This window comes from Punica granatum, chromosome 5 (assembly GCF_007655135.1).
Source record: "Punica granatum isolate Tunisia-2019 chromosome 5, ASM765513v2, whole genome shotgun sequence".
Lineage (NCBI taxonomy): Eukaryota > Viridiplantae > Streptophyta > Magnoliopsida > Myrtales > Lythraceae > Punica > Punica granatum.
This window is the reverse complement of record NC_045131.1, coordinates 27,981,614-27,994,736: the sequence shown is the minus strand read 5'-3', so window position 1 is coordinate 27,994,736 and position 13,123 is coordinate 27,981,614. Positions and strand designations below refer to the sequence as shown.

At 44.1% G+C, this 13,123-nt stretch overlaps 1 protein-coding gene across 2 annotated transcripts; it reads left to right on the top strand.

Annotated features, from left to right (window-relative positions):
- Window positions 1-7,560: 7,560 nt before the first annotated feature.
- LOC116207291 lies at window positions 7,561-10,748 on the top strand. Of its 2 annotated transcripts, XR_004156899.1 has the most exons (3): window positions 7,561-9,069; window positions 9,231-10,104; window positions 10,434-10,748. XR_004156899.1 is itself a non-coding variant. In XM_031540195.1 (2 exons), the coding sequence occupies exons 1-2, from the start codon at window positions 7,725-7,727 to the stop codon at window positions 9,815-9,817; spliced, it is 1,932 nt and encodes a 643-aa protein (XP_031396055.1). In that variant the 5' UTR covers window positions 7,561-7,724; the 3' UTR covers window positions 9,818-10,427. The 2 variants fall into 2 exon arrangements, 1 of the variants encoding a protein (XP_031396055.1); XM_031540195.1 differs by lacking the exon at window positions 10,434-10,748 and having other exon boundaries at window positions 9,231-10,427.
- The last annotated feature ends 2,375 nt before the right edge of the window (window positions 10,749-13,123 follow it).

Genomic DNA, 13,123 nt, shown 5'->3' with positions numbered 1-13,123 from the left:
GTTTCCCGAGTGACATTTCAGTGGTGATGAATGCCTTCCGGCAAACCTTCGAGGAGCGTTCTTGGCAAACGGAGATCACAGCGGTCTCCGAGCGCCTCGGAACGTTCGGGAAATACTGAGAAAACCCCGTTCGCTGATTCTTAGGTCACCTCCGGCTATTGATTTTTTGTCGAAGACAACGGGTCAACGGTTCCGCACTAGGCAAAAAGCGCGTCGGGATGAACAGTATGGTGCACGGAGGAAGAATTGGACAACGGAGAAGGTCAACTCCACTCAGAGCGCCCGAACAAGGTAAAATCGGCTTTGGAGCCCCGAACCACCCGAATAATCTCGCATGAGAAGCGTGCCAATATTAGGCTCATTTAAATCGTAATCACACGACCCGAGAGAACCACGGAAGTCGCGCGCGTGACCAATCGAGTACCGAGCTTCCTCGGGTTTTCTTCCTAGTCAAGTGGGACCCACAGCTTAGCCAAGCCAAGCCTCCAAGCCACGGCTCAACCCCAGCAGCCACGGCTCACCGCGGCAGCCACGGCTTCTCCCTCTCCACCGGCGGCTCAACCCTTCATTGTTCCCTCCACCACACAATTCAAATATCTTCCTACACATATCTCCCAGCCATTACTTCCCATCACTTCTCCTCTTGCTTCCCTTACACTCTAAGTGACACATTCCCCTCCCTAATCCTTCTTTGAATTTCTGCAACCCCCTAAGCATGCCATAATCACACTTAACTTGCCTTAATTGCTTCATTAAGCTCCCCTTTATAAGCCCTTGCACCATTAAGCTTAATGACTTCTTCAATTCTATTCTCTCTCAAGCCAACCTCTCTCTAAAAACCTCTCAAGCTTCAACACATCCCTCCAACCCCGCACAACCCTTCCCGTAACCGAAACCAGCAAAAATCCTTCCGGTTTTCCAGTAATCGCCCATCCCGACTTAAGCCAATCACAACCAAATTTCATATTCTACATGCTTTTCACCCCTTAAGTCCATTTTCGAGCTTAGTTTGAGCATTTGAGGCCTCCAATACGCTGTTCCAGCAAGTAACCCGAAACAGCCCATATACGAGTCTTCAGGTACAATCGGGTTTCCCGACGTGCCATTCCCTTTCACGACCACGACAAGTCGTGCCTTCACATTCTAAGGGTTCCTCACAACCCTCACTCTCCCCCGTGAAGAAGTGGTCACGGTCTGAGAGCCATTCAACCGTGCAAGACGCATCTTCCTTCATTTTCTTCTTTTCGGGGTTTCATAGTTTATCTCATGGTTTCTCTTTGGATTTCCGTCTTGTTCGAGCCTTTGCACGTCCGAGACTCGTCACGAACATCTAGATCTATCCTTTAGGAGTCCAAGGAACCCAACCTTGCTCGGTGCTGTGGTCGGAGTTGTCGTGCTGACCTCATTTCCTCCAAGCTGCCACTGCCGCTGCTTCTCGGATGCCGACTACCCTAACCGTCCAGCCGAGTCTTCCGACTCTCTTACCACTTCCCTGACTCTTTCCTCGTATCCCGAGACTAGGTAAAACCCCTCTACGACTTAGAGAAGCTAGGTTCTTCAATACTTGTTTGTTATGGGACGTTGAGGTGGTTAATAACCATATTGCTTGCAAGTTTCAATTTTTATTCACTTCCGAGCACTTTTATACCGTTCGTCATGTTCGTATATTACTATGTTACGTTCATCATGGCTGGAAATTACTGAGGTCGTGGTGGAAGAGATCCTCATGCCATGGATGGGCCATGGAGGTCCACGGTTGGATCCCATTGGAGGGAGCCGTGAGCTTCCTTGGCATACCGGCGGACGTGCGGACCTCTCCTTCCCCGAATGCTGTTGGTTCCATCGTCCTAGGTTTCCTTCGACGTTGCATGGTATGAACACACGATGGGAATTGGCTTGAATATAGGGGAGTGAGGTCGGCATGGACCCAAGAGAGCCATGGGACCTCTCGGCCATGCCTTGTGAGGGGTGATCCGTGAGCCTCCTTGGCTCTCTCGGATCTATGGCAACCTATCTCCCCCGAAATGAGACATTTCCATGCTTTCGATGACTATTCGTAAGGCGTGACATGTAAATATAACGAGAAGTAGTTCAAATCTAGGGGAATGAGGCCGACATGGACTCAAGAGAGTCACAAAACCTCTCGGCTGAACCTCATGCGGTGAGCCGTGAGCCTCCTTGGCTCTCTCGAGTCTATGATGATCTCACCCTTCCGGATTTAATCGTTTCCGCGTTCGTGATGTTTATCCATGATTGCAACATGTCGGCATGACGAGAAATGTCCGAAATCTAGGGGCAAGAGATCTCATGACCTCGGTTGCACCAAGGGGAACCCGCGGCTATCTTCCACGGAAGAGGGCCAAGAGGTTTCTTGGTTCACCCGAAGTCATGGACCTCTCATCCCGTGATCTCGAATATTTCCCGTGATTTACCTTTCGAGTTGTATTTGTATGAATCAACGTCGTTTTATCAATTTCCTTAAATATAATGTTTGTGTTTGCATTATGTGCTTGTTTGCGCGCCCAAGATTATGGCGGCATCGATTTTGCGAAATGTGCGTTATTCCCATGTGTAATATTTGGTGCATGCAAGGAGCGATTAGAATTGGTACGAGGGACAATTCGAAACTCGAACGAGGTCAAGGGAGCATTCGGTCATATTTCCCTAGGGAATGGCCGAATTCCCCGTGACCTTCATCGAGTTGAAGTCGGCCCCTTTTATCATTTCAAAGTCGATTCTTGGAATTGTTCGTAATTGCACCTTTCGTTTAATTGTTAATTACGTGTTAGTGACGTGCTAGGAATGTTAGTTCCAGATAATTACCCACCAAATCCATAATAATCGTGACACGAGGTGATAATCACTGAATAACTCCCCGAACGGGGGAAATGGGACGTGTCATTTGGTTAATGAAACCATTCGGCCTAAATAATTGGACAAATCGAACATTAATTTGTAAGCGCATCGACGAATCACCAAATGATGGAAATGCCCTTTTTGAAAATCCACAATTTCAAAACATCGAGACGCGTGACACAGATAGAATCAGTGTCTAGGGAGCACTCGTATGTTACGACTCGAGTCCGGGCCCAATTTGTGGCGGCTCAAGTCGAAACATGCGAGTCCTCTTTAGACCTCTTCGTATCATGTAATCTCAATTTTACGCATACACTTCACACATCTTTATTGTCCAAGGGCATAATTGTCATTTCGTGATTCGTCGATATTCTAGGCGTTAAGGAGACTGAAACACCTCGATCTATGGATAAAAGGGGGCAGTCCATTCGGGTGTAAGTTTCATTCGCGTAGCCCGTTTCATCCACTTTCAGTGTTTCTATCATCTTATCGTAAATTCAGTGGCTACGTCGTTATTTCCGTCACAAGGTATACAAAAATCGGGTTAATCATGCATTTGACTTAATCAAACATTAGATAATTGAAAGGTGGAACTCTAGGTTCCAAATTTAGAGTTAAAACACGAGTTTGGTGTATTCAGTGAAATCACATTGTCATCTATAGAACAAAGCCTTAAAACAAACCCACTCACATAGTCGACCTAGAACCGCATTCTAGCACATTTCTTTGTTAGCCTAGGCTGGATAAATTGTTTGCCAAATCAACCCTGGTTAATAACTGATTAAATCACGTACATTCGGCTTAATACACAACTTGTTTGTAATTGTCTGTACTTGTCAGTTTTCGTCGATTTTATCAGTTTTCTTCAATTTTCCATTTTCTTTTGTTGATTTGTTACGGTTCGGGTCTGAACCCGTAGGTTACGTACTGCACGGGGTCCAACACCCCAGATCACCAAACACAAGATCCAACACCTCCTAAAACACCAAGCGCGCGCAACCCGAGTGCGGAATGAGATCTAACCTCGAGTCACTATTATGCTCGAAGTACAGCTTATGTGGAAGGCGACTTAGATCGAATGTGTGAATTGCGGTTAGAAATCATTCGAGAGCTCGATTGGTCCAACGGTTACAGTGAGAATCAATCGATTCTTCTATCACCCATCAGTCCAATCGGACCCGATCCCTCGGCTCTTTGAGCTCGCGTTGCTTTAATTTATCTAACAGTCATTCAAAACACACAGTGAGCCGGAGTTGAATATTGGTCCAATGCAAACCGATCGGGATCCATTTATTTTATTCAGTTGTACTTTGTAATTATTTGAGTGAACATCGTGAGGATTTCATTTGTATATTTATTCATTCATTTGTAAGGATCCCCGATCGGCGAGCGAGAGGTCCGAGTGTCGAATCGGTTGAGTCGGTCCTTTGCCACCTAGAGACGAGTAAGCCCAAACACTCGTGATCTCGATTCGCGCAGGGAGTCAACCACCACGGTTCGACAAAATGTAACGCGAAGATAGCGAACCGACTCCTCGAGATGTATGCCTACTCTTCTTTCGGGGCCTTGGCTCGAAATGACCATTTCACCTACTTTAAGGTATCAAAAAGGGCAAGGAGAGCGCAACATAACTCACGCGGTAAATAAACAATAAATAGCAAGCCTAGTAAACTAGAGTACCGAAAAGGCGTGCGGGATATAGGCCCACACGTAATAGAACCCCCGAATTTGGAATTTCCAGTTCCGTACGACCATTGCCTTAGCATTTAGGCGTACCCCGTACTCCTAGACCCGAGCGACTCATCGGCCCTCGACTTTCGGGTCGTAAACAGTAAGTGACAACTCATTCTCACGTGCGCCCGTCGCGCGTCCCCGGGAAGGTGGACACTCTCAAGCCGCGTTGCATAGGCTTCACGCATGCGTGCCCCGACGAGATTAAGATTCGGGTGCGCATAGGGACGAGGTATGGTTGGGGATAATACGGGCGTGGATAATTCAAGAAATTAGGAAATTGGTAATTATGATTCGATTTCCTGAGTTGGAAGTTTGTGAATTTTGGGAATTTGGATTGTGGGGCAAGTTTGGATTTGGCCTGTAAAATCCAAAAGGATTAAATTGATTTGGATCCAACATTTTTTTGATTGAAGAAGAAGAAGAAGTAGGAGGAAATTTGGAGTGAAATTGAAGTAGCAAGGGATAATTGGGAGTGAAATTGAAGTGGGGGAAATGTGGGTATTTATATAGGTAAATTTTTTAATATAAAATTATAAATTTTTTTAAAAAATTGTGGTTGTTGGGCTTGCCCAACGGCTAGAAAGCTCATTGATCAGATTTTATTCAAAAAAGAAAAAGAAAAAAGGGGAATAGTTGTTGCCACGTGGGGCCCAAGTTTGCCACGCGGCACGAGCTGTATGGGTCTCTCAAACGAGAGACGCCTCTATCTTTTGAGAGGCGCCATAGCAGGGGTGTCTCTCCTCGGCGTGTTTGACGATGCCACACAGTCAAAGATACGGAGAGAAACCCCGGCTGCAAGGTAGTCTAACAAAATGGAAAAAAATAATGATAATTAATTAAGACACTAATTTGATTAATAATTATATATGATCGATTCTCATGTCGATTGCATCAACCCCACCGACCACAATAATACTACTGAAATATGCTGTTGTAGGGCTATTGCCATGTAATAATTTTTCATACTATATCTCTGCATGGAATTCGTATGTCAAGATATTCTGGATTAAGATTTGATACTATAAGAGATCCGGACCAATAGAAATTACGATGAATTAGTATTATGGAATATTTATATATATACTGAATAATCTTCTTCAGTGTATTATCTCCAAGATCTGCCACTACGGATGCACCTTAAAACCCACTTGGATAACAGAGGATGATTGATTAATCACTGTACTTAAACAAAAATATGAAGTTTCGATTGCATTGCGCATATGAAGTTTCGGTTGCAGCCATTTTTGCACCCAAATTTCAATATTATAGACATATTTACTGAAGAAAAAAAAATTGCTACATACATGCGTGTAGAAGACTGCCAATGAATCCTTGAAAACATCTTATATATACACCGACCGAATTTCCACGACCGCACGGGGGTGCAAGGGTGCGAAATTCCTGATATATAAACTTTGGGGTACAAAACTGATCCAGAGCAGAAATATTGGGCCGCAAAGTATAACCAATTTACCCTTTTACCAAGCACAAAAGTACCTTTTATATTGGAAAATCTTCTCCGATATTCTCCAATATTTTATAACGTTGCCGATATCTCTCATTTCAGATTCAGACCAAGTGTTTTCAAAGCTGGTATATAAACTTCGGCTTATTGTTGAGAGTAAAAAAATTGGAGAAACCCAACACCGGCAGCAAGGAAGCAAAGTAGAGGATCTACATGGGATTTCAGTTTCAGAACTTGAAAGTTAGAGATCTTAAATTGAAGTTGAGCCCAAGTCCATATAAGTCAGGTGAAATTTAATATGGTATCAAAGCCCAGATTACGTGTCCATGTGCTGTGACTCACCCCATGTCAGTGAAGTCTAAATCCGAAAGTGGAAGCCTGGCTCGTAATAGTTGACCACCCTCACTCGACCGTGGAAATAGAGGAAAAGCCCACCTCGATATAGTTAAGGCCCAGGTTCAGTAAAGGAGAGAGCTCGACTCGAGGTAAATTATTGAAGGCGGGTAGTTAAAGTTCACATGACACATGCAGGTAAAGAATGAAAAAGATTATACGGTGCCACGTTAGAGCGGGTGTTGAGAGAAAAAAAATAGAGAAATCTCACACCAATTGAAATTGAGCCCAAATTTATGTAAGCCCGGTGGAAATAAACACATATGATTTGATATGTGCGCTGTTCTAACGAGCATGTTTCATGTAAAGTGAGGGTGATCATATAGTAAGTCAAATGAATCCAATTTCCTTAACGCTAGTTATTGCGACATGACAGGCCGGGCCTACACGGTATTCAGTGAATCCATATGGTTTTGGTGTTTTCTCGCTCTCTTCTTTCATTACTTTGTAGCCTTTTCCGAAAGAGTCGATCTGTAATCAGTCAGTTCATAGGTAATTTTGATCAAATCATAACAGCTAATGTAAAATTTCAATTGGTCAAGGTATTGGGCCCATTTTCAATACTCACTTTTAACTCTCTAGAACCGCCCTCACCTAAGTACGTGTGTTCCATCACGTGTCACGTGCCGTTAAACACCCGCCTTCAACAACTGATCACGAGCCGGACATCCTCTTTTGTGCTCGGGTGATGGGGTATAAATACCAAATTAGTCTCGAGTTCTCCACACTCGTGCCTAATAAGAGGTGCACTTTTAACTATCTTGAAACTTGACCGGGCCAATATAGGACCTGATTAATACGAGGCGCACTCTTGACTGGTGTGAGCTCACACGTGCGTGCGAAAGCGTAACTCGCTCTGATATCATGTAAAATTTCACTGGGCCTATGAGATATTGGCCCATTTCCAATCCAAAAACTCGAATTGATAGGTTATGCTATCCAATCTCTTATAAACTTGTAGAATTCCTCTTATATTTTCGACATGAAACTTAACTCATTCTCAACTCTCAACGGCGAATAATGTCTCTTCCCAAGAAATTTCCCTCCATGGACTTATTTACGAACGATTTCACACGCATCATGAAGAAAAAAAATTTGGGACACTGCCGTCTTTATAACGATAAGAGGATCATCTCTTTGAATGATTCAGAATCGCGTATTCAGACGTTGGCCCCTATGCTTTGTTTGAATATGTATATATGTTTAAGTGGAAGATTATCCAGTTCCTTGCTGGAACTTCCCGTCCAGTATTCTGAACACCGGAAACGATCGTAAAATGGCACTAGATCTGGGAAGGGTGGAGGATGCCTGGTCCAAGTGCAGCATCCGAGGCTTCCTCATCTTGAGCCTCTCGCTTCAGATCTTTCTACTAGTTTTTGCTCCGTTTCGGAAGAAAACTGCAAAAAAGTGGATGTCCTTTTTAATCTGGTCAGCTTATTTACTCGCGGACTGGATCCCAGGATATGCAGTCGGACTCATTTTCTACAGTCCACGTCAGAATAGTTCTGATTTCTCCCTTTCCCTGTTCTGGGCTCCTTTTCTACTGATACACTTTGGAGGTCCCGACACTATCACCGCTTTTGCGCTCGAAGATAATGCCCTGTGGCTCAGGCACACGCTTGGGCTTGTAGTCGAGCTCTCTGCTACTGTTTATGTCTTCCTTAGCCCATTCCCGGAGGACAATCGGCTGGTTCCACCCATCCTCCTGCTTATTGCGGGCCTCATCAAGTATTTGGAGAGGACGAGAGCCCTCTATCTGGCGAGCCTGGATAAATTTAAGGAATCTATGCTCTGGAAACCTGATCCGCTACCGAAGAATGGGAAATTTGAGGATGAACATGCAGGAGAGGTAGAGCAAGCATCATTTGATATCCTTCATGAGATGTGTACTGCAGAGTCGCTGTTGCCCCGACGTGAAGTTGCCATTAATATTGGTGACGATACGATGGAGCCCCTTGGGGAGATGCAGTTGGTATGGAATTCATATCGCTGCTTTCAGGTCTTTAAGGGGCTTATCGTCGATCTGTACTTGACCTGGCGTGAGAGGGAAGATAGCAGATGTTTTTTCCTATCTAGTGCCCCAGAAGATTCACTTAGAGTAATATTGATGGAGCTAAACTTCATCTATGAAGTGTTATATACCAAGGTTGTCGTGGTACGTTCTATTCCAGGTTATTTATCTAGGGCCATATATTTAAGTATCGTCATTTGCGCTCTCGCACTCTTTGTCCGAATGGAAAAGGATGGATTCCCCCCCGTTGATGTTGTAATCACATACATCTTGCTCTTTGGGGCCATTGCACTTGAGGTAGTATCTCTGTTAATGCTGATCTTCTCCGAGTGGACCTATATCAGTATCCAGAAGAGGATAGGCAGAACGAGTGGTACACTCTGCAACTACTTTAGTCGAATCCTTAATGCTGTCCTTAGCCTGAAGAAGCCAAGCTGGTCTGAACATGAGATTGGCCCAGGTGATGTCAAGTTAACGGTGTTTGATACGCCAGTGTTGTTTCGACGTTGGTCTGAATCCATCTCGGGTTACAACCTCATCGGCTACTCTGTCAGTCAACGTCCAAGGAAAATTTACAAGCCATGTCGCGGATGCTTCAGCCTATTTACCGGTAAGATCCTTTCCATTCTGGTGATTATCTCTATCTCCACAGTGCTCCCGTACATACTCCTTATTTCGGGCTGCTTTTTTGGTGCGTTGCATAACTTCAAATCTTTTCAAGAGAAAACTAATGTAGTAAACCATGTTTTGATTATTTGGTTGGTGGAGCAGTTCCCCGCCAGGTTTACTTCTATTTCTCGAAGGTTAAATTCAAGATCTGGATTTCATTAAAGAAATGCTGCACACACAGCCTGGATCTTGGTCTAGGAGACTTCCTGGATGAGTTGATATACGTTTCGAAGAATCCCTTGGACAAGAAATTGTGGGATTTCATATTCAAAGAGCTGCAAGAGAAATCCAGGTTTGCAGACTACCCAGAGACAATCAGGAGCATATGTGACGCTAGAGGTTGTTGGGTCCTTGATCGTGAATCAGAAGTCGATTGCAGCAAACTGCTTCCTTCTGTCGAGGATGTTGAGTTCAACAAGTCTCTGCTCTTGTGGCATATCGCCACTGAGTTCTGCTACAATACAGATTCTGATGATGAAAGCAGCCCAGCGGTCATTGATGAGCGCGAATTTTGCAAGACTCTGTCGGATTACATGCTGTATCTTGTATTGATGCAGCCTACCATGACGTCTGTTGTTGGGGGACTTTTCCTGATAAGGTTCCGTCACACTGTGTCAGTGACCAAGAAAATTATCTGCAGGATCAATGAAGAGGGAATAAAGGCGTTTGCAAAAAGTTTCTTTCGTTAATCAAGGACGGTAACCAGCACATCAAGCCAGAGAGGGGTAGAAGAGCATCTTTGCTGTGTGATGCGTGCATTTTGGCCAAGGAGCTGAAGATGCTGAAAAGGGACCAGTGGAGGGTAATGAGTCGGGTTTGGGTGGAAATGCTCTCATATGCAGCAATTCGCTGCAGAGCGGATGTTCATGCCCAGGCGCTGAGCAGAGGCGGCGAGCTTCTAACTTTGGTTTGGATGCTGCTGGCTCACCTCGGCATCGGAGAATTTCCGATTTGAAGGGGAAGATCCAATGGCAAGGTTTGTTGTGAACTAGATGAAGCGCATCAATTTTTCTAATGGTTAATCTCTTACATTTTTGGTGCATCATCTAGAATTACGGCATCCCTCTCGCATCGCTTTTACAATTAAAAGAGTTTCAAGCCATTTCCGTCTGGAATCAGCAGATTACAAACATAAGGTCAAAAGCTGATTCGACTTTCTTGATGAAGAAGCAGTGCACACCCAATCCAGTCCGAATCCTTATGGCCCGGAATAAATTAAAACGAGTCAACTACCATTATTGCCCCCATATATTCGAAATACTTAAAAGAAAAAATATATACTCATCGTTGATATCCATCTCTCAGATGAAAACACGAAGGAGGCGACGACCGGGGCAAGGGCGAGGTTGAGGCCGAGGTCGACATGAATGTCGAGCTCGAGAGAGGCTACTTCGAGCTCAAGACCTACGACTTAGAGCCCAAGAGCGGCGATGGCGAGGTCGAGGGCAAGTGACAGTGAGGTCGAGATCTACGTCAACTTGCACCAGGATTTTTTATTAATTGCATGCATGCTTCGTTAGCGATATCTTGGTGCGTTTGATTTTAGAGTTAAAGTAAGTTTGATTTTGATTTTGATTTTGATTGTGGAAAAAGACAAATGAGATGAGATTATAAATTTGACTTGAGAAACGTGTATTTTTGTTGTGTAGTGTGTTGAGTTAAAATTAAAATCATGATTCTAAAATCAAACTTACAAATCAAACGGGCCCTTAAGGTTTTAATTTCTTCTATTGAAGCTCAATATCTGAACGATTCTTCTTCTTCCTCCACCTCCCTATCAGTGCATTTGATTCTTTAGTAGTTCTAACGGCCATAGTCTCCCCTACTCTTCACAATTTGAGCATGATGACTGGAGAGGCAATCCGACGAATTTACTTGACTGGAGCTCGTGTCATGTGTTTTGGTGAGGTTGCCCATGGAACAGTTAGGGTCACATTCTAGTTCAATTGAGAGGGCATAAGCTGGTACTTGTAATATCAGTATTAGTACTGTAAGATTTAGTATTAGTATTGTAAGATTTTGTGGGTGCCAAGGTTGGCTATGAAGGTGAAATGATCAAAGTGCCCTTTAAGAATATTTATTGTGTCCCTTGTACCGTATGTATTGTCGAACTAACCTGTTTTGTGAACTTGCGTGGTATTTATGTTGGCCGTGAGGATTATTTGGCAAAAATTGGATGCCCCCGTTATATATATACAAAAAAGAAAATAGACTTTATTTTTTAGGATGACAATATATAAAACTATGAGCCAAATGATAGCAGAAGTCCCAAACTATGTAAAAAGTTAAATTTTAGTATTAGTTTGACTCAAATAATTGTAAACGTTTAATCCGTTATACATTTTTAATCCAAACCTATAACTAGAAGTTAACAACGTTATTTCAGTTCACATGGCGCATCGTGATTGGTCGAATAATATTTTTAAGTATTAAAATTATTAGAAAATCTAAAAAGAAGGAAAAAAAATTTAACAAAAGGGAACAAAAGGGGGGGGAAGGGACTTCTGCCGGTGGGGGCTCCTCCCCCCGCCACCTCTCCCACGACGAGGTCGGTAAAGGCCACCACGGTGACCTCTTCGAGGGGGACCAGCAATCTCGTCGAAGGGAAGGCGGCCAGAGGGAATCCCCATAGGCGAGACTCCCCTCCTTCCCTTTCTCTTCAATTTTCAAGCGTTTTAGTCGAAGAGAGTCAAGATGATCACCGTTCGGGTCGGGTCAGTTTCGGGATAAAATTTCGAGGCACAACTTTTGACAGTTCAGGATTTTCGAAACCCGTCCCCTAGAACCGAAACCGAAATTTATAAGAAAACCACCCCTTATGGATAATGTTTTTTCGTATCGGTTCTTGGATTACCGGAGACATCTGCAATGCCAGAAAAATAAATAAAAATGAGAGAGTGGAAATCGTTTGAGACATGTGCGGTTGAATGACCGTTACGTGCCCACAAACCAGCCACAAAGGTGAAAGAAAATCCAAATCAGCTCTTATTCTTGCCGCACAAAGAGTGATAAAGTAGACAAAATAAACGAAAAATGATCTTCTAGATGAGCTCTAGCAGTTGGAGGCTTGACGGGTGAAAAAAATAACGATGGAGAAGACGAGGACTAGGGTTTCAGCTTCAAAGAGGAAGACGTGAGCTCTTGGAGGCACCAAAAGTGAGGTTTTGATTCTAAATTGATGGCGGGCTGGGCTGGGCTGATCTTGGGGTATTGGGCCTCTTATATTATGTAATTTTGGGTCGGTTCGGGTTAATCGGGTTTAATTTTAAAACCCGTGCCCGAAACCGAAAATTCTTCAACTAACCGAACCAAAAACCGAACTGTGCTATAAAAGATCCAAATATTCAGGGAGGATTGGCTTGGTTCAGGTCAGGTTATTGGGTCGGTCAGTTCTTTTTACTTAGCCCTAGAAGAGGCAGGGGGAGGCGAGTCCTGCCAATGGGGGCTTCCCCACTGGCCTTTTCCTCACCGGCGAGGTCGCCAGTGGCATAAGCGGAAGATCTCGCTGGCCTCTTCCCCTCCCAAGCCCCATTTTATTGCTCCACCATATTGGTGGAATGCGATGAGGCATCTTTTTTTTTTTTTAATCGTAATGGAAAAGACCTTTGTGTTCCTCCCTTTTAAAAGCCACAAAAGTTATGTGAGGTTATTTTAGTCTTTTTATATAAAATAGCCTTCCCCATCCCCCTATATTGATACCATCCATTATCCAAACATGAGAGTTCAAATCCCTCTCCACCCCACCCCCACTAATACTATCCAAAAAATGAGATTTGGAGCCCATCCCAACGCCACCCTACCCTTTTAAACCCCGCCCCGCCCCGCCTTGACACTATCCATTATCCATACATGAGATTTCAAATCCCTCCCCACCCCACCCCTTAATAATACCATCCAAAAAATGAGATTTGGAGCCCATCCCAACGCCACCCTACCCTTTTAAAACCCCCGCCCCGCCCCGCCATATCCCACGATCCAAACATAGCCTTAGGACC